The sequence below is a fragment of the Bombus bifarius genome, unplaced genomic scaffold (genome assembly GCF_011952205.1).
Source record: "Bombus bifarius isolate JDL3187 unplaced genomic scaffold, Bbif_JDL3187 scf7180000008039, whole genome shotgun sequence".
Classification (NCBI taxonomy): Eukaryota; Metazoa; Arthropoda; class Insecta; order Hymenoptera; family Apidae; genus Bombus; species Bombus bifarius.
In genome coordinates this window covers 554,926-575,567 of record NW_022884409.1, presented here as the reverse complement: position 1 = coordinate 575,567, position 20,642 = coordinate 554,926, and the positions used below count along the sequence as shown (strand labels likewise).

The 20,642-nt window shown below is 45.5% G+C and overlaps 1 protein-coding gene across 1 annotated transcript; it reads left to right on the top strand.

The window, feature by feature from the left end:
• The first annotated feature begins 3,801 nt into the window (after positions 1-3,801).
• LOC117207581 lies at positions 3,802-18,821 on the top strand. Its single transcript, XM_033447928.1, has 3 exons — positions 3,802-4,404; positions 4,889-6,154; positions 15,155-18,821. The coding sequence occupies exon 3, from the start codon at positions 15,228-15,230 to the stop codon at positions 18,819-18,821; it is 3,594 nt and encodes a 1,197-aa protein (XP_033303819.1). The 5' UTR covers positions 3,802-4,404; positions 4,889-6,154; positions 15,155-15,227.
• Positions 18,822-20,642: the final 1,821 nt, after the last annotated feature.

Sequence of the window (20,642 nt, the reverse complement as noted above, 5' to 3'; positions counted from 1 at the left end):
TCAGGTAGCTTTTCAGAAACAGGCATCGTGAAACTTTTCGAATAATTATCCGGAAAAATTCGCCATGGTATGGTTTCTCGGAGTTGTTAATTCGTACTTCTAATTTTCTACTTTCATTTCTGTAATTCAGTTACATGATTATCTTCGTTTGCGGAATAAAATCTGGAATTTCCAGAAACTAATAACATTTGGTGATGTTTTTTGTCGACGATCCCGTATGATTTTCGGGAAAAATTTTCGCGATCACTTTGTAGAATAAACGCATAGCGTTTATAATATAATAACTATTTTTCTATAATATAATAACTATTTTTGAGGCGAAGAGGTAGTCGAAATTCTCAACTTTAGCTAGGGTTGACCCATTCCTCTGGCTTCGGGCGTGCTTTAACGCGGTTCGAGAATTCTCGGCGAGCGCGTTTGCATTCGCGACGCGCCGCGCAATGGGCCAGTTAACGTTCTCTCGAACTACGCAGCTAGATTGTCGTGTGCAGCTGCCGACGTGAATTCTGCATTAACGCCGCGAACAACACGATTCACGCAACATCGGCTCGTTCTGGCCAGTGTTGGCAAGGACTATGTACTATATCCTCCCTGTCTGACCGAGGAATTCCTCGAATCGTGCCTAGTCCGGCAGAGAAACGTTGAAATGTCGAAACCAGCGATGGTAAGCACGGATAAAAGATTATTGAAAATTGACGCCGTTTGACGTGTTTCTGTATTCGAGGCTGCTTTTGTCTCGACGAAATCACATCGTCGATGTAGTCGCTTTGTCTGGAATACGACACCCATGATTCACAGTCGTCTTTCGACGACTACAGCATTGCAACGTCTGCAGCTGGCAAGAGAGGAAATATATTTTGTTACCTAATTAGTAAAAAGGTAGCGCGAAGTTTCCAGCTATTGGTGTTGCGAGTTCGTAGAACTTTCGCAGCGAGAAACCTGAGCGTTACAATGAGAAAGCGAGACAAACGAAATCCTTTCTCGGGAGACTATGGCGAAAGTTTTGCTCAGAATTTTCTCAAGCATCGACACCGGCGGTCTCAACGTCTCTGTTCTTTTTTCGTGTCATCCTGTTTTTTGTTCTCTAGTACATACTCCAAATGCCCTTTCTATGTATCGTTCTCTACGTGCATCGGTTTGCATATCTAAGCAACAACGTTTTCTCTGAAAGCGGCCCTCCTCAAGACGTTTATTTGCACGAGTGTCGCCGGACACGAGACAAAGTTTCATAGGTCGTGTTTACGGAGAGGTAACGTGTTAATTCGCAAACTTGAAGCTCGCAGTTAAAAGCTCGCTTGGGAAGTTGCGTCAATTTTGGTAGGTAAACCTGTAAACTTTTGACTAGTTCCTAATCTCGCGCCGTCCCGCGCTCAAATTCCTAAGATTCGCGTTGAATTTTCCAACGGCGACACGACGAGTCTCAGAGTCCTTGGGTACCTGCAGAGCGAGAGGCGAACGCACGCTACGCGCGTGGAAGGCTTGTTTCACGGAAGTACTGGCGAGGAACGAGGAAACTTCTCGTTCTCGGTGGTTTGTCGTTTGCCCTGGCATAATGCGCCACCACCCTTCTCGTCAACCCTTAAACTCCCTCGTAAACAATTCCGTGCTCGTAGCGAACATACTCGCAGCTCGTGCTGCACGATTTACTTGGGGATGAAGAACATTTAAGCTTTTTTACGGATGTCGCCGCCGGGTCTCTCACAGGAAATATTAGCTTATACAGGGAAACAATGCTTTCCAGTTTCTCGATCGTAAAAATCTGTTTACCGACGGGAAACAGGCGAAAGAAGTTGATGCAGCGTGTTCTTCCTTGGATTAATTTCCGTTTTTGCGTGACGTCCCTCTCGTTGAACTCGTTGCTTCCTGTTTCCTTCTGTATGGAGATAAAACTCTAACGAAAAACCGACCAGAGGTGTTTTATGTTTCTCTCTTGATTTTTCTTTTTCTTTTTTCTTTCTTACGTGAGATGGAAATGAAATTTTCGAAGATATTCCTTATGCAAAATTCGTAGATTTTTGGAAGGATGTTTTTTGGAAAATTAAAATTTTGAGGTAAGAAATTAATTAAGAAGCGCGAATATTTAAGGGGCTGAATGAAGTCGCGTACAAAGCTCGGTGAAGGCTATTATGCAAGCGGTGGCGAGCTCATAATTCGATTCACGGGTGGAAAAGCGACGGTTGTACGGCTATTACGAGCCGGAATAAACTACAAGCTTATATCGGTGAATAGGCGCGGCACGAGTTCACGTGAAAAACGTGCGATATGCACGCGCGACTCCCATTCGAGTAATACGACTCTACGAACTTCCGTCGCGCGATACATTAATAAATCCGCGAAGTCGCCTTTTCTCATATGTACGTACAGTTGCCCGCTGGCGATGTAATCGTTCGTTTCACTCATGTAACTTAACATCGTAGTGAAAATGAACCAACAAATCCTGCTGGTATACCTCGCCGTAAAAACGAGATAGAAGAAGAGAAACAAAAAAAAAGAAAAAGAAAAAGATATAGAAGAAACAAAAAAGCTTGAAATTCAGGTAGCGCGTTCGAGGCGCGACCGCGAATAAGAATCTCGAGATTAAATAGAAGAGAAACCACGTGGGACTCGATTCGTAGCGTCAGACCTTATTCGTTGCCCTTCGACGCGTTTTCGTTCGATGGTGTGCGTTGAACTTTGTCCGTGTGCGAAAAACATCGTCCACGCCGTGGACCAGTCGAGTTTCTTAATGAGGGAGACGCTCACAAGAGTCACTGTGTATGCACCTTGATGGCTGGTGTTAGTGCACGCATACCTGCAGGTATGTGCCCATGTGGTACGCAGCTGGGGCACCTCCGTCTCCTATCGGAACCAGCTTCGCCACATTCCCTGGCCTGACTACCTGGGAACTCGGTGTTTCGTCACGAGCTCCTCGTGCTCGTCACTCTTCTCGCACGATCGAGGGGCTCGAGGCCGCGTGGCCACCGCCGGTCAAACTTGATTTTCGACTGTGTGGAATTTTCGGAGCAACGTGGACGGCGCTTCATCTCAGAATCGGTATTACCCAGTGGTAGCTTTGATAGTTTGTTCGCTTTATTTTTGGGTTCGGTGGCGTGCAGTTTTTTTAGTGCTCACCGATGCAGCGGGATCAACGATACAGTCGCTGTTGACATTCGGGAATTGTTGACTTATCGGTTCTCGAGCGGTGATAGTTTAATTTCGTTAAAACGTCGCGCCTGTCGGTTGAGTTTTATTTTGTTTCGATGGTATCGATGCAGAGGGATGGAATTGTGACGTTTCATTAATTTAATTGAACGATGCCACGGCGCGATGTGTTGCGTGATGCCTTCACCCCGATCTCATTCGTCTTCCCTGACTATGGTCGAACAAAAATTTTCTTCCTTCTTTTCGTTCGTATTTGTTGGCTGAAAGAATCTTCTTTCCTATGGGCACGAGCTACGTTTATAAAATTGAAGACACGAACCACGATTTATGAAGAGCCACGGAAGAAAAATAATATCGAGAATTGTAGCTACTCTGCGATAAAACTCGCACATTTTCCTTGAGAATATGGTTTTCGAAATTCCAGCAAGAATTATTATCTTCTACTGTTGATCGTAACGCTGCGATATTTTATACATCCGTAGCTTGATTCTTTCTCTAGAATTCAACAATACGGTTTCAACAAAAACTACGAATATATCGTATCGTCCTATGGCACATCGAAGGCGGGGCCCTAAGGAAATCGGACCCTCGGTTGCTCCGCTCCTGTTTGTCGTCCCTCGATCACGATCCCGATCCACGCGGCAGTCTTACCGCGCCAGCGCGATCGAGAGGATCGATGTTGTGCATCGCGCCTGCGTCTTGATTTTCGACAGATCGGCTCACCGACCAATTTCGTGAGATATCAGTGCAGTGAGATAAAATCAAGAGATCTTTTCCTCCATTGTGCGAGCGATATTCCTCTGAGAAAAATATATCTGTGAAAAGTCTGGAGATAATATGTGGTACGGTTTTCTTAGTGACATCGCGCAGGTGATTGTTCGTTGAAATAAAGTATTATTCCTTTCTCATCCATAATTGCGAGCATCGTTAATTTACCGACAGTTTTTTTCAGCCGCGTTATTCAAACTCTCTCGACCCGAGGCGTCTCCGGTTGTCGCGTTGCGTTCGCAGCTCCGTTTCGTCTTCCAGCTTGTTCTCTTTCATTCTTCGTTGAACAACTTCTCTTTCCGTGTTTCTGTTTTCTTTCCCGTGGAATACACGAGAGCATATATCAGCTACCGTGACGAGCCATGTTTTCCACAGTGGATTTCTACGACGTCGCTATGAGGTGAAATATGCGAGTTCGCCCCTCTAGTGTCGACAGTAGCAGACAATTATTTTAATGCCCTTAAGATCACACCCCGCTTACAAGATCTTTCTCAGGTAATTTCTTAAGAAGGGTATCCGACTCGTCTGTCGCTCCTTAAGCTTGTTTAATCTCTTCGTCGTCTTTTAACAGCGCCACGACATAATCCAAAATTCATTGTCTCTCTCGAGTTTAACCTCGTCCATTCCACCGGGACCTTTCTATCGTAACGCTGTCAAAATTTATACTCCTCCAGTTTCCTTCTCCCTTTTTTCTTCTCTGTCGCTTATTACCATCAATTTTATTGCCTCTTGATACCTAACCGAGTTCTCCTTTTTTATCTGTCCATTGAGAGATAAAAAAAATGACCCTTGCTCGTTAGGTTATAATAAGTACATACTGTAGTTTGTAGCTTCGTATCGATAAATTATATCGTTCTTTACGATCCTCTTCCGGGCTGCAACTCGTCCATAACGAATTGCCCTCTTCTGTTTCTCAATGCGAACGCATCTCTTCGTCGAACGAGTTACGACAACCAACGATACCCGTCGATCTTCACAGGTTTGCTCGATAGACGGTGGAAGGGGCGCGAAAACCGGAAGCCTGGCACGCTCACCAAACCATGGTGATTAATGTTCGACGATCGTTTTACAGAAGGCGCGTCGTTCCGGCATAGCATCGAGCGATAGGCTGCGTGCACTGCTTCGTTCCCGCGGCTGATAACAGTGTTTGAACTGTCAGTCCGTCGCGTCGGACTGATAGTGAGTCCGGTTGCACAATTAGACGCCCGTGAAAAGTTCGACTCGGCGACGGTGTGATTAATCGTGTTGACTGACGTGTCCGACGAACAACACCGGAAAGAAAGAGTTACGAGACATTCCAACGATATTTCAGTGGTTGCCGAAAAACCTGTGCTTTCGAGCGGATAAAAAGAAATGGTACCGACGATCGTTAAACATCATCTATACGCGGAGAGCGTCACGGGGACGTTAAATTGCACGATCGATGCGTCCGCTGGCAGAAGGAAAAGATTCTGGAAGACACGCCGATAAATAACACAGTGGCTGAAGTGTTCCACGAACGATGCTTGCGGTCTGCTGGTATCTCGGTTGAGACGCCGGCAGAAATAGAAGCCAGTGATTGATTGTGCGAGGCCCGTCACGAAAGGAATGTAATCAGCGCACGGTGAATCTCTATCCGGTTAAATCACAGTGTTTACTCGGGGTACGATCATACACGAACGTGCTCGAAACCTCGAGCCAATGTCCTATTCTGACTTGAAGTTACCCCCATGAAAAGTTGTACTTTGATGGAAAAGTAGTCTGGTGAGTCTCGCGAGTCTCAAATCGACGAAGCGTTAGTGCGACGCTTGTGATTCTTGCACTGTTCCCTTTCGAATCGAAACGTCTCTGTGCAAAAGTTTTCACCGAAGAAGACGCGAGGGTCTATCGGTTGAACGAGCAGGCGTGATATTTCTTCGTCTTCTTACTTTGGTGTTCTACGAGTTGTTTCCCTTGCCCGATAGTGCATCACGATATTCTCTCGTGACTATCACGCGTCGAGTCGCGTAGTACATACCTGTTGTCACAAATCAGCGGATGACTTGGCGGCGCTGGACTGATAGCGAGACCCATTCGGTGTGCAATCAGGAATCACCGATGGCGCAGGGCATCGAGTGGCTGACAACGTGCACCACCGGTTAATGCCGGCTACGACGAAATTACGCTCTGCTAGCGCAGCCAGAAATTGCCAGGATAACGTAGCCACAGTCGATTACCGGGAGTAGTCGGCAGGAGAGATCCGATCCCAGCGAATGCGTCACGCTAGGTATGTATGTACTGTACATTCTACATGCCTTTACACATGCTCGCATAATGCTCGTACTCGAAAGTAGATTCGCCACCCGTGATTTATGAGTCTCTTTAGAAGTGTCGTAATTCGCAAATTTGAACACTTCGTTTTTGTTCGGAATTTTGAGTTACCGTCCGTTTATGGTACGGACAGGCCTATTCCTTTCTTTAGGAAATTCCGAATTACGTGTCCTCCCCGAGCTGTAAACATAATGACTCCGAGGTCAGATAAAAAAACCCCGGGAAAAGGCCAGCCGAAAGGGTACGATGGACAGATGAAACCCAACGGTTCGTAGGGAGAATCAGCAACGTAGGAGGACAGTTCATCAGACATCGTACTATGCGGGCGAAATACTTCATTCCCAACAAGATCTTACCACTGCTGTGTTCATAACATCACACTTTACTTTTATACAACAAATACAGTGCTAGAGATTACACTAACACTCGATCTATTAAACCTCCTCCACCCTGAGCGTTGATTCATTCGAGGTACGCGATATCGACCGATCGGTTTGACCTGATCGGTTGCTCTATAGTCGAGAATTCGCAACAGTATTCTTTTTCTTAGCTCACCGATAAGTTTGTGACTGGTGTAGAACGACTGATGGAACTTTAACTAAAGTTGATACATATAAAATTGATTTTTAAATCTGAGGAAAGTAGTAGGTAATGATAGTCGTTCATTAAGAACGAATGTTCGCCAGAAACGTTGCCTGAATATCCGCAGTAATGATCCGTGCGTTTGCTGAGTTAATCGTCAGCTGCCTGATATGATATTGCAATATATTAGTAGTAATCGACAGTGTCACAGTAATTAAAGATACAGGCAGCGCGGCATCGTAGTATGCTCCGTTCTCGACAATTTCACGTCGTTCTACGGTATCATTCACAGAATCCTACGCAGAGAGAATCCCCTCTAGCTTGATACGAAGATCGAATGACGGGGCGAGCGTGGGTGTACTACGCTCGTACGATCGGCAGACGCGGAGCCGGTTAACGCGCAAAATGCGAACAAAGAAAGTTTCATGGGCGCGGTGATGACTTATCGCGGGTTCGTTTTCGGTTTTGTTTCGTTTCGATCGTTCGACCGTATAGTCACACGAATGCTGTGTTAAAACTTAACGATTTTACAAGCTGATAATCGCGTTGATAAATTCGTTTGCTCGTTATCCCGCTTAATTACGGCTATAATGGATTTTGCGAAATGTTTACGTCCATGCGTTTCGTGTACACGGATCGTCTCCGAAAATATGTATTTCTATATGGAAAAATAAGCCTGAAGTAATCTTATTCTATGTTTTCGATTTATTTTTCTCGATTGTATTATGATTACTGAAAACACCTTGTACGATACTTTACGATATTTTGTATTAATAAATCCGATAAATTTATATAGTGCGAATTTGAAAGTTTCGTTCGGACGTTGGCGCATTTATTCGAGCATTGTTTTCAAGAGATAAATCGGGAACATTTTCGTATTGTGATAACCTCGTTCCCGGAATAAATTTTCGAATTACCAGCGTCATTAGGGATTCGGGAAAAATAACGATTGACGCGAAATTACTGGATGAACCGGAGCTCGTGCCACGAATAACGAACGGTCAAAGCACTACAGCGTGCGTGGCCGTACGATAAAGCTGGACGAACATTCACCACGGGCCGATTCATATTCCCCGCGATTATCAGTCTCCGAATGAGCCGAACAATGCGACGAGAATGGCCGCGCGCCGCTCGTTCGTGTTGGTTATCTTCGTGTGAATGCACTTGCAGCCCGGCACGGCGTCGCGTCGCTCGGTTTTGAAAAGAGAGAGCGCCGCCTCGTAACGAGTGTATCCGGTACAAAAGCGAGATCAAAGACGAGCAGCCGGCAGGCTGCTCCGTTCCGAGGAATCGAACGTCTGTGGGAGCGTTTTCGACGACGTCTATTGCCTCCAATATCGTGGAATCACGCCTTCGTTAACGTTGTAGCTGCACGAAATCCTACGAAAGCTCGTTGTACTTCGTTCCTTCCTTAATTTCGACGAAATTAAATTTTTTTTCCTTGGCCAGATGGCGGGAGCTTGCATGGTTACGACGTTGAATTCAATCAACGGAGTCCTCTGGACGTGCCAATGAACTCTAATCGATTACAATGAGTTCTCTTTGCGAGACTGATAATTCTTTCGACCAATGGGAAATTCGTAATCTACTTTTCTCGCAAGGATCTGTATCACGTACAGTTGTGAAAATAGGGATTACACCCCGAGCGTGGAATGCCTTTGAATTCTGCCTTTAAACATCTGTCGTGGATCGAGGGTCATCATTTCGAACGTTGCGAAACATTTCTCACGAATAAAGCTGCCTCTTTTCTCATCCAATCGCGTCACAAAGCGGCAGAGGAGCTGGTCCAAATTTAGGGCAATAACGAAGGATATAAATAAGTCGCGTACAGCGAGGACCCTCGAAAGAAAAAACTCATTTCGCATCGCGGTGGTACGATATCTCGCACGAGTTGGCAACGCACATTGTCTTGTCAGAAATGGGCACGTGGTTTATTTGCAAAGAAAAACGACCCGTTTCTCTGTAAGGCCGGGAAAAAATAGAAGAAGAGGGGAAGAAGAGAGAGAAGACAGGAGTACGGCCCCTGGGGACCACATCTGCGGGCCACGAATCAGGCCCCACGTGGAGAGAATCTTTGCTCAAAGTAAAAAAAGTCGCAAAGAGTGCTTCTTATTACAGTTATCATTAAAGACTTTAAAATTAAAAAAAAAAAAGCTGACTTCCATCTCTAATATCGTTTATTAAAAACATATTCCCGTACTTTATGAACAATCTTAAAGATTTCATTAACCGTTCGAATATGGCTGCCGTCAGCGAGCAATATTAATATTTTATTCGAGCTTTAGATGCGCGGCGATCGCGTAGAATAAATTCTGTAGGAATTTGAAGGAAATTTAATACAAACTTTATAGAAAATTTAGAAAGTTTGTGGATCGCTTATCTTCGTGTATCGTACGGGTAACGATATTGTATTTACGTTTGTCATATTTTTACGTTTCGAGGGAACGATTTATGGAAACGTAACCGTACTTAAAGTTCTGAAAAAGCAAGCTGCAATTGGCAATAAATATTTACAAACGTTCAAGCCTTGGTTGATTTACAACACGAGGTACACGAGTCAGGCACGAAGAGTTAATCAGCGACCGTGAAGGATCCGCTACTTCCGAGGTTTGCAAGCCATTAACGATGAATAGGGAAAGGAAGACTTAATAGAGCGAGGTGGCCACGGACGGTGTGTCGCAAAATTCAATCGCGGGGGCGCTCTTTCAAAGGAGAATGGAATCTTTTTCTTAATTGCAGGAACCCGCGCGTTACACTGTAACCACGCGGCATATGATAAATAGCAAGCAACGATCAAAGGGAGCATCGCGATATGAACAGAAATAGCAATCGTTTCACGGGGCATTTCTATGCGTGGTTCGCTCGGTGCAGTTGCACAGGTCATACACCTCAAAGGCTAGCCTTGTCAGGGCCATGAATAGCCCATCGGCTTAGGAACATGGTAGAGGAGCAGGGTAGGAGCTCGTGAAAGGGTATCGAGTGTTTTCAGAAGGTTCTCTCGAGAACCACTGGGATACCATCGAGAAGAATAGGGACGAAAGGTTAGAAGCGATACATCTATTCCGATTTTTTCCGAGGAATCTGGGTGGCATCTTTAACTTGGAAACTCACTTTTCTAGATTTTCCAAGAAAATAGGGAGAGAACGGCTCTCCCTATTTTCTCTCCCATGTCTTTTGCTCACGTGTTTGTACTAACTTTGAAATTCAATTTTGTAAGGTCGTATATTTAGGTCCTAGAATCGTTCACTTACATTCTGCATTTGTTTATTTACATTTCAAATTAAATTTCAAAAGATTTTGCACCGTGCTCATAATATATTCATAAAAACTTTCTGAGGTAAGTGTTTGAATAATTTCATGAGCTGGCGCAGTTCTGTACTTCTGAATGTTCAGTATCTATATCCGCGAGGATCGAGTTCCCTATTAAAAATCCTAAAGATGTAATGAAACTTTTATAACGAGATGTATTAAAGAGGGAATATTGAAACGTTCGATGCTCATCTTCCATGGCTACGATTTTTAATATCCTCGAGGCGAGATTTTTTTGCCTCCCATTAATATCCATATCACGTACTTCGGTATAATGGTACCTCGGTTACATCGCCGGTCTTTGTGAAATGATTGATATTCCAAACGTGTCTTTCCCTGGCGTTCACAAATTCGGAACGAAAAATTTCAATTCCCGTGGCTCATAGAATTTTGTACCGATTCTGACAGAAAAGAGAATTCTCGCTAATATATTTTAATTATGCAGTGATAAAATATCTACCATTACGCGGATATAATCTTCTTCCATCATCATAGACTCTTGTGGCCGCTCGTGCTTTGATGCGAATCTACACGGTGTTTCATTAACAGATCCTTTCTGAATGAACGAACAACTAGGGTCACGTTTTGTTCGAAATTAGGTTATGCACTCTGTCTCCTCGGTCCTTTATTTCACACTTCATCGCCTTTTACTTTATGCTCCAATCGTGTGCATCTGTGACCTTATTCCTTTCTTATATATAAGATTATCTAAAATTAAAACCATTCGGGTAAATGCAATCTTCCGATAAGAAATTCTCACTTTATATTTCGATATGATCTTTTACACGTTGATTAAAATATTTTCTGCTCGAGTTGCAGCAGAATTGTAGTAACACCCTGTATGCAGAAATGCGTGTGTGATTAAGTGGCGCGGAGGAGTTGTATTATCTGACGTTACGTAGGTGAGCATCAATCTGTTAGAAAGATTAATGGTTTGACATTATCATGCAGATATGGTGAAGTCAATCTGCGGGTTTTTTGAGATGCACGAAGTCTTCATTTTCATTTGACGTGCCAAAACTTCGTTTATCATGTTCGACGAAATCTCGATACTCCGCGTGATGGTTTTCTCCTTTGCCTTTTCTTCGTTGTAATTTTATTAGAAAAAATCCTCTCAGAAGGTCGTACCTATAGAAAGGGACAAGCTTTTCACATCGAAGTGGTAGTACGATTAAACGCTTTAACGTATGAAAAACCGAGCCTTTCATTCAGATATCAAATTCACGAGTGGGAGTGCGATGTCCGTACAACTGCGAGTTGTCTGTCATCACGTCACCGAATCAACGCAATTACGCAAAGCTTTCGTGACACGATCGAATTTGCACATAATGCGTTTTATACATTCAGGTCTCACAGTCGAGACAGTTCCTCGTTCAGAATCATTGGGGGAAACGATAGAGACGTAGAAACGTGAAAGAAAGAGAGAGCAACGTAGGGTGAAGCAGAAACGAGATTAAAGGTCTCGTCGCGCGATCAATTGACGGGTCAAAAAGGTTTAAGCATCGTGCACAAGCCACTCGAACGAGCTGGTTTAACGAGCCAAACTAACGCTTACGAGTGTTTTCGCGATTGATGCTTGCAACGATTATTAACCCATTAGAAAATCGGTGCCACGGTCGAGTTGCCCACGTTGCTCTTCACGCATTCCTGCCCCGTTCCATTCAGAAGGCACGCGAGTCTTTCGACGTTGTTGTCGATGAATCGAGCAGATACGTTGTTCTCTCGGAGACGTTCCGCTGCTATTGGCACTGCTCCAACAATGTCTGTTTAAAGGTCCGTGCAGCAGCATAAGTACAACGGTTAAAAAACGCTTCCTCGATAGATAGGGGTGTCTTTATTTACACCCCATGCAATCCGGGTGGTCCGGAAGCGAATAAATCGAGAAGCATTCCTGTGGTACAGTTGCCTTTTCTCTAAGTGAGACGTTTCTTTTCTTTTCTTTTTTACCCTGTCATTTATCATTATTTTTTACCATTTATTCCGATTACATCTCGGATACTATTTGGTCATTTGGAATTCTCACAACTATCTTTGGCAAGCCAGCTTCGGCAACTTGCCATAATTACGATCCATCCTTAATTTCTCTCGGAATGATAAAAGGAAAGGCATAAACGGTGGCGTGTTGGTAAGCGTGCATGCAGCTACGCAAAGAAGTATCCCAAACCCACGCGGCCTCGATCGCGTAGGCTCGTTGCACGATGGTAACAAGTGTGCATCGCGTTATGCGAATTAACAACGAGTGCAAAGATCAGCTGTTAGCCGTGCAAAGAAAGTGTATCGTCCACGCGTATAATTAGTATTCGTTCACGCGCGATCGTTCCTCGCCGAGGCACATACGAGAGGAAACACAAGGCGTCGACTCGTGTGTGGTCCCCCTGAATCGTGCGCGCTACTCGATTCATCGACTTCGAGTCTCGTCGATTGGATACGAACGAGTACGGCACGAGACAGTGGAAATGCTCGTGTGTGGTATTTCGACGTTCACAAACATCGGATGTTAATTAGAATTTTTTTCTTTTCTTTCTTACGATCCCAACCAGGAGAGTACACATGTCAGAATCCATTGGAGCGTCAGTTTTTAAACTTCGAAATTGTCTAGTTTGATTTGACGTTCTCGATTGGTATGAAATTCATGCAAATGTATGCCAAGGAAAGTTGCTGTAACCAGAAATCCTCGAGTTTTTTTAGAGGCGGCAGCTTTTTCTTTCGATACTAACCAGTCACGGCCAACGATCCGAGAATCGTGTTAAATCCCAGCTAACTCTTTGATTCTGGCAGACATCAATCGAGATCCGGTCCGTTTCAGTCTGCTAGATTTCAATTGCGACGCAAATTACACCGATCCGGTGGACCGAATTGAACAAGTCATATGTCATCCACTTGTGGCGGTTTCTTCTCGTTTCTCTTTTTCATCCAACTAATTATATTTTTAACTTCCCAGATCCTTCTTCGTTACGTTACGTATTCTCAATGTGAATTAATATTCGCTGGAGAAGCGTGTACCGTTTTCGGTTAAGCTACTTCAATTAGCAAAACGGAAATATGTCTGAAAAATGAAAATATCATCTTGTGATAATCATAGCACCTTGATGCATCTCGTTACGCGCTTCACTCTTAGGATCACCGGATCGCAGCGCAACGCGCTCGGAATATTTAATTCCGTTCGTCATAGCATTAGAGCGTCGCGAATCGAATCTTTGCCGATTTCTCACCCGTACCGCCGTATTTTATATAATTTACCGGAGACACGCTAGTTTAGTTGGTGTATTCGATTACGAGCTCGCAATCCCTGTGCTCTGGACGAAAGAGAAAAAATTCGTTAATAACGAATACCAATGGCGAACTATCACAGAATTGAAACAGGCGAGTACTGGGTATGGATGGTCGCGGTTATTAGCCGTGTAACGCGATCGCAGTAACGGTTTCAGAGGTAGATTTAAGATCCGGGTCAGTGCATCTGAAAAATAGGTTTTTGCGGTATCGTTCCGTGTTTCAGCGACGACGATGGAACGCCGCCATTCAGAGTGCCGCGTTCCAGCCGCCGCTGGAATGTATTTTTTCCAGATGACAATTACAACGAACCTTCTGTTTCGTTCCGTTCTCTTTTTCTTCCGTTTTTTCGTTCCTTTTATTTACCAGATCCGCGCATTGTCTCGGAAGAAATGATTTTGTTGGTCGTTTAGCGGTCCAGGTTAACGCGATAAAGAGAAGGAGAGAGAGAAAGAGACTGGTAATCGCGTCTCTCGGTCGGATTTTCGAGGCAGCATGCGGTCGACGTCTTAATTGTGGGTCAATTTCAGAGAGAGAACGGGGCCACGGGCGAACAAGGCATATTTCTACGCATGAATCTCCCGGCGACGCGGTGGCCCACGGCCGATATCTCGATGAACAGATCTAAAAGTAGAACTCCAGCCGAGAGATCCTTGAGGCGAGGCCGCGTGGGAAACGTTAGAACGGTGTGTGGAGTACATACGTTTGATGGGACGTCGGTTTAATTCAATTTACGCTGCTCGTGATCCTATTCCCTCGCGTGAATTGAAACTAATCTGCCATGGCGAGCAGGACTTGACGTTTCGATATTTATCGCTGAAATTTTTGAGAATTTGCTCCGTACTATCCCTGTGATCCTATCGATGTAGTCGGAATTGCTTGTCTGCAATTGTCTGGAATTCTTGGAACGATCAGCGGGTAGTCGTTGAGAAATAAGTAGCTGGAAATTTATGCTGACGAAACAAAGGCAATTTAGAAACAAACGAGTTTAACCAATTGGAGTGTGTAACTCGAATGGAATCCATGGCTAATTAAATTATAATTAGGAATTAGTTTGTACTATCCCCATGGGAGAATTCCTGACTAAACGTTTTGATAACGATTAACGGGTATGTCTGAAATGAATGTGTGGAACGATTAACAAGTCGTTTATGTTACGGAAAACGTATTTATGAATTCATAAGGTGGACCTAATCTTTTGATATATCGATGATATAAATATACGCGACGAGCGTAAATATACTGCTCGATAGTCAATATTCAGCGTACAACGGTTGAGCAGGTACATTGAATTCCAAGCGGCCGTTATGGTCTTTAACGATTCGACGCACGAGCACGTGGCCGACCATTACAATATCTAATGCGCCCCAGGCCCGAAAACCGAATTAATTCCGACCGGATATCGGTCAACTACCGGATACTCCGCCATTGGTAGAACGTGCGGTTGCCGCTTAACCGGAAGCCGATGGGAGAACCGTTTTATGGAAGCTTGTGTCTTCGTGCCATCGTATCATCAAATATTCAAAAACTATTCGTCTCTCTGAATTATGAATTTCAGAGCGGAATTTCAAACGAACATTTTCAATTTGCCATTCGCGTTCTCTCCATCTTTAACCCTTTCACTTCGGATTAAAAGGATGACGTGCCGTTGAGTAATTGTGTTGCAAAATTTCGTTTCTTAATTTACATGGATAACGCAATTAACGTTATTTCGTACACTGTCTACAGCGAAAATATTAAACAGCGTATAAGTATCGTGTAATGCATAGTAATTTGACGGGAATGTTCGTTGCAGGAGGGCAGAAAGAAGAAAGGAACTTTTCCTGGGAGATTCGAAAATGCGAGTACGTTGGCATTACCGCTGAAAAATGAACGATGAAATAATCTTGAAGACCTTAACCGGTGGCGGCAACATTCCATTCGCCGATGAGGATGGCACGGTACCGGGCATTGACCATCGCCGCGTTCGATCGAATATCACGCGGAGAGAGCTGACGAAAGAAGCCACCGCTCCGGCTCTAAGCTCGAGGAACGTGCAGAGTTTCACCACTTTCCGTTCGATAGCTCAACCGAAGATCGTTCAAGAGGGTGAGTATCGCGGTGGTGAACCGAGCATCCCGATGCTACAGAAGAGTTCGATGTTGAATCAGAGAGAATTTGCTCAGCATAGACAGATCAAGCAATCGCCAGCTTTAAAGAGAAACAGGAACGAGGCGATCGAAACGGGTTTAGAGAATCCTCTGCAACGCTACGAGAACGCCGTGTTGAAGTATCAGAATCAGAAACCGAAAGAACGAGCAAAACGACCGCCGAGTCACGATCGACAGCAGCAACAGCAGAACCACGGTTACTCGAGTAGCGACGAGAGCGTAGTCAGGAACAAGTCGAAGAGCATCAGCTCGATCGACACGCAATCGGTGAACAACATCTTGGACGAGTACGAGGATCTCGATTACAGAAGATCGTCGGACTTGAGCGACGTCGGCAGTATCAGCGTGTCGAACTTCGAGGCTGTCATGATGGATCAGCAGAAGAAACAGCAGCAAGAAAAATCGAGAGTCTTAGCGACGAGGATGCAGCCCAAGTGTTCGCCGGGCCGGGAGAAACCCCAACCAGTTCTGAAAGTGAACCAGCAGACCCAAGTGAGACAGCGGTCCCGGGAGAGGCAGAAGGAATCCGTAAGACACGTTCTTCCATCGTCTCCGACCGAGGACAATTCCTCTTCGTGCGTTTCGCCAGTGGCTGTGACCGTGGACACCAGCCGAATCAGAGTTCCAGAGGTGTTGTTTCGCAAAGGCGAAGTTCAGAAGAGGGTGGACGAGTGGTTGAATCAGACACAGAGTCAGAATTTCTCGGTGTCTCGAGAGAAACCACTGATCAGATCGAACAGTAGCGCCGATCAAAAGAGTCAAAGAAGATATCGTCAAGACTCGAGGTCCAGATCGATAGACGAAGGAAGGGACAAGTTGAACGGAACGTCGTCGAGCTACGACGACCTTAGCCGCGCGGACAAGAAACTGGAACGCAAGGTGGACAAAGTGAACGTCGGCGTGAACACGAGTAGGGGCACGTATAAAGAGTACCTCGCCTTGAAGAACCGAAGCAAGCAACAAGATTACGGCTTCAGCGCGCCGAACAGCGTGATAGGTAGATCGCGAGACATCAGCCCTTCTACCGGTTCGAGAATTCCTCAAAGAGGACTCCTGAGTTCCAGTTTCAGATCCAGACGATTAGAATCCACCAACGAAGTCAGTCAAGCGGATAGCATTGGAGGAGAATCGTCGCAAATCTACCAGGCCGAAAAGAACTGTCGCGTCAGAAGCGCGGCCGACAACAGGCTGACGAATTTGGTAAAGACCAGAAACGAGTCTGATCATAGCAGGATATCTGGAGTAAGCAGCGTAGCTACCGGCATTACCGGTGGTTCGACAGCGGCGACGATCACGAGCACGACCGCGGTGGCGACGAGCAGCGGCACATCGTCGGTTATCCCCTGCAGGAAAGCGTCGTTTAAACGATCTCAGAATCACGATCAAAGCACGATTGGCGCGACGAGAGCGCTCGTTAAGGAAGAGACAGGCCAGAGAGCGAGAGGAGGCTGTGGAGGGAACAACATCTCGAAGGGCCCGAGCAACCTTGGTGACCAAGGCGAGCCGATCTCACCAAATAAGGACGGAGAAAGTAGGCGCCCGGCTCTCACGAGCGATTCACCGCGAGCCGGTGATAAACCAGCCGATGCTGCCTGTAAATCGATGGAGGTTTCGAGGAGCGTCGATCGGCCCACACGAGATACCCTGAGGATTACCGGCGAATCGGCCGATTCTAGGTATCTTCAAGATAAGAGAGTCAACAAGGTGGATCAGACGAGGCTGGAAACTATTTACGGCGCCGTTGGTGCGCGTGTCCGGACTCTTCAAGGTCAGCAAGAATCTCGCGTCACGAAACCGAGAAATCTTCAAAGCGGCATCGCACAGTCAGAAGCTAGAAAGCCACCGGTTGTGCCGAGGAGGGACCAGATTCCTTGTTCTCAGGACTCGAAGGACGATCGGGCGAGGAATTCGCCGATCGATTCGCCTCAATCCACTTTTAAACCTAATAGTCGCGTATACGCGGCGTTGCAACAGTTGAACGAGCAAAATTCGGCAAAGAGCAGATCGGCGGGCAGCAGTCCTTTGGAAAAGTCTCCGAGCAGATCGCTCTATTCTTCGCCGAATCACGTGGAGAAGATTTACGAGCGCAGCCTGCAGCCTCAGGTGATTCACGTGGATGACCTCCAATCGATCCTGCGACCTTCTTTGCAGGTTTCTGCTTATGGCGAAGGTGGAACAGGCGGTCGATCAGATCTCAAGTCGCCTCCCAAAGAAGCGGTTATGCTCGACGAACGAAACGAAAAAGAGAGAGAGGCGGACGAGGAGGAGGAGGAGGAGGACGACGACGAGGAGGAGGAAGAAGAAGAAGAAGAAGAAGAAGAAGCGGAGGTTTACGAACGGGTCGGTGAGTTGCGGTACGAACACCTGGAGACTATCGAAGAAGACGATCAGAAGAGCGAAGCATCCGTTTGCAGATACCCGGAGATCGGATTGAGTCAGTGCCTGAAGATTCAGCAATGCCTGCCGAACGGTAGATCGAGAGGAGGTCCTCCGGAGAAGAAGAAGGAACCGGCGACGTGCACGAAACGGGACCAACAAAACGAACCTGCCAGAACGTTCGTCACGTTTCACTCATCCGGTTCCCCTCAGGGTATCAAGACGACGAACCTGCAATCTCGATCCGCAGCAACTGGTTTGTTAGAGTGCAACGAACAAGAGGAAAAACGGGAGGTCACGGAACCGATCATGATCGTCGAGGACTTCGAGATCCCTTACGATTCTGGGAACCTGGCCGACAGAAGCCAATCGTGTCACACGCGGGAGAACAGCAATCTATCGACTGCCACTATTCCGGTGGACGAGCTGGAGAGTGAAAGGCAGGCGGCAAAGTTCAAGGTCGAAGACGCGTGTCTTCGATCGAACGAGACGTCGGATCGGACAATGGACGATGCTAAGGAAACCAGCGAGATATCTGAAAAATGGGACACCGAGAAAGGAGAAAGAACGAACCTGAAGGAGACCGACGATCGTGGCTCGGTAGTGAACGAAGTGTTAGTGAAGAATCTTCAATTCAAGCAGGATTTACCGAAAGATTCGGTGGAGCACAGTGCTGGTGACTCGTTCGGCAAGATCATCGAATATGTCGGTCAGCAGAGACCGATCGGTTTTCATAACGTTTTGTGCGACAATTACGAGAACGTGCAGAACGCGAGGTTTAAGGAAAACAAGGTGTACGTGACGAAAGAGGAGATGGAGCGGCAGAGGCTGATGGAACTGCTCCGAAAGGGAGACTACGAGTCGGTGAAAGCGGTGAGTGATAAGAAACCAACGTTATTACGCTTCTTTCTTTGCTTTTCTATAGACGTAGTATAGTATAGCATAGCAAGATCTATTAAATAGCGCAAGGTGTTTCGCACCTTTGACCACCTTCCCCTGCCATAAGTAAGGTGTGTTTCCAATAACGTGATACACGCGTAGTATAAATTACAGCGTACGATTCGAGACACGGTCGAGTAGTTAAACGTAAGCTTTATTACGATCCAGCGTTAATAGTATCTGTACACGATTGACTTTATCGATTCCAGGATCTTAATCGGTTTCGCGTTCTAGAGAGAAAGGTCGTGGATTTTCACGAATCAACGATGTTTCACGGGCACGGTTTCGCAACTATCTCGATCGTTCCAGTAGCGTAAACTCGGCCGTTTTAATTCGAAACGAGATAAGCTTCGCTGGAAAGATACGGTTGACAGCAAACCAATAATTACATTTACCATTTCGCATCGGTTGTATATATTGTGTTCCGCGTGCTGAGTCAGTGGTTCTTCCAATAATTACAAGTCGGAATTAACCGAGATATGTTCGATTCGCTCTTTATCTCGATCGCGTATACGCGGAACGGTCATTACGGGCAAAGCCTCTTTTACTCGTTTCGAACGGTGTTCCGTTTGCGCCGACTAGCTGACCGGTGTAATCTGGCGTGCAACGCCGATTTCGAACTTCACAAATTTCGCCTCGCACGATTTCGACCGAATTGCGTAAACAGACCGCGTTACGGTTGGCAAACCGCCATATAATAGAAAATACATAGTTGCGAGTTTCTGGTCTTCTCTCTGTCTCTAATTACGTAAAACCTGCACGAATACGCAGATCCCTTTGCGTTAATTCGGTCCTCGGAAGCTACGCGTTATCGACTGGGAAATGTCGCTAGAAAATAATTAACCGCGATTAAATCTTGCTTGGAACATTAATGAACCGTATGAAAGGACCGAGTACGATTTTAATGATCCTGTACGTACTATCACGCTTACATGCTAAGATATTTTCGTTGCTTTTCTGATACCACTTTGCGACTAGAAGTATCGTTTTAATATGATAATACGAAAACAACTTATTAGATTCAAACGTGTAAGTCTTTTAAAAGTCTCTTATAAGGTGATTAAATGTTGTAAAAAGATTACTTACAGTTATTAAAACTGGCTACTAAAATATTTTCATATATTTCTGTACATGGTTTCACGAGCCGCAGGATCTTAATCCGAAATTTTAAACGAGATAATAATTCTTCAAGATTTTGATAATTTCCCAATAATATCTACCTGCTTGAGGCTTACCTCACTTTCCAAAACTACCCTAATGCTTATGAACGGGCGTGTGCGTGGATGTCGCATCCCCAAACAAGCGAAACTAAGAATAACGGAAATTATCGTTCAGAAGGGTGTAGTACGTATCGCGAGCGTGGAAGTCGTTGCTCGTGGTTACTCTTCAAGGTGCACGATCTCGAGACACGACTCCGCGTAAGAAACTGGTGGTGCATGAAAGACGCGAGAGGAACGGAGAGGACCGTACAATTTATGATTCAGCCGTGCTGGGAACCAAGCATTAGATATGCGGTTCATAGTACGCTTTAACGCGCAAGAAAGATGCAATAAATTGTAGCACGCGCGCTAGTACGTCTCGGAGAAGAGAAAACGCGAGGCTCGCCCTTAACGAGGTTTCGGCTCCGAGCTACTTTTTTTTTCGTCGGCGACCTGCTCAAGGACACTGTAAATTAATTTTCACCCGCCTCTATTCAGCGAACAACTTGTCCGCCGTTGTAAATCGTTTTTCATGGCGAATCAGACGAAATTTTACCTTTTCACATAATGCTCTGTCGCACGAGGTTATTCGCCACCTCGTATATACTTTATGTTTCCC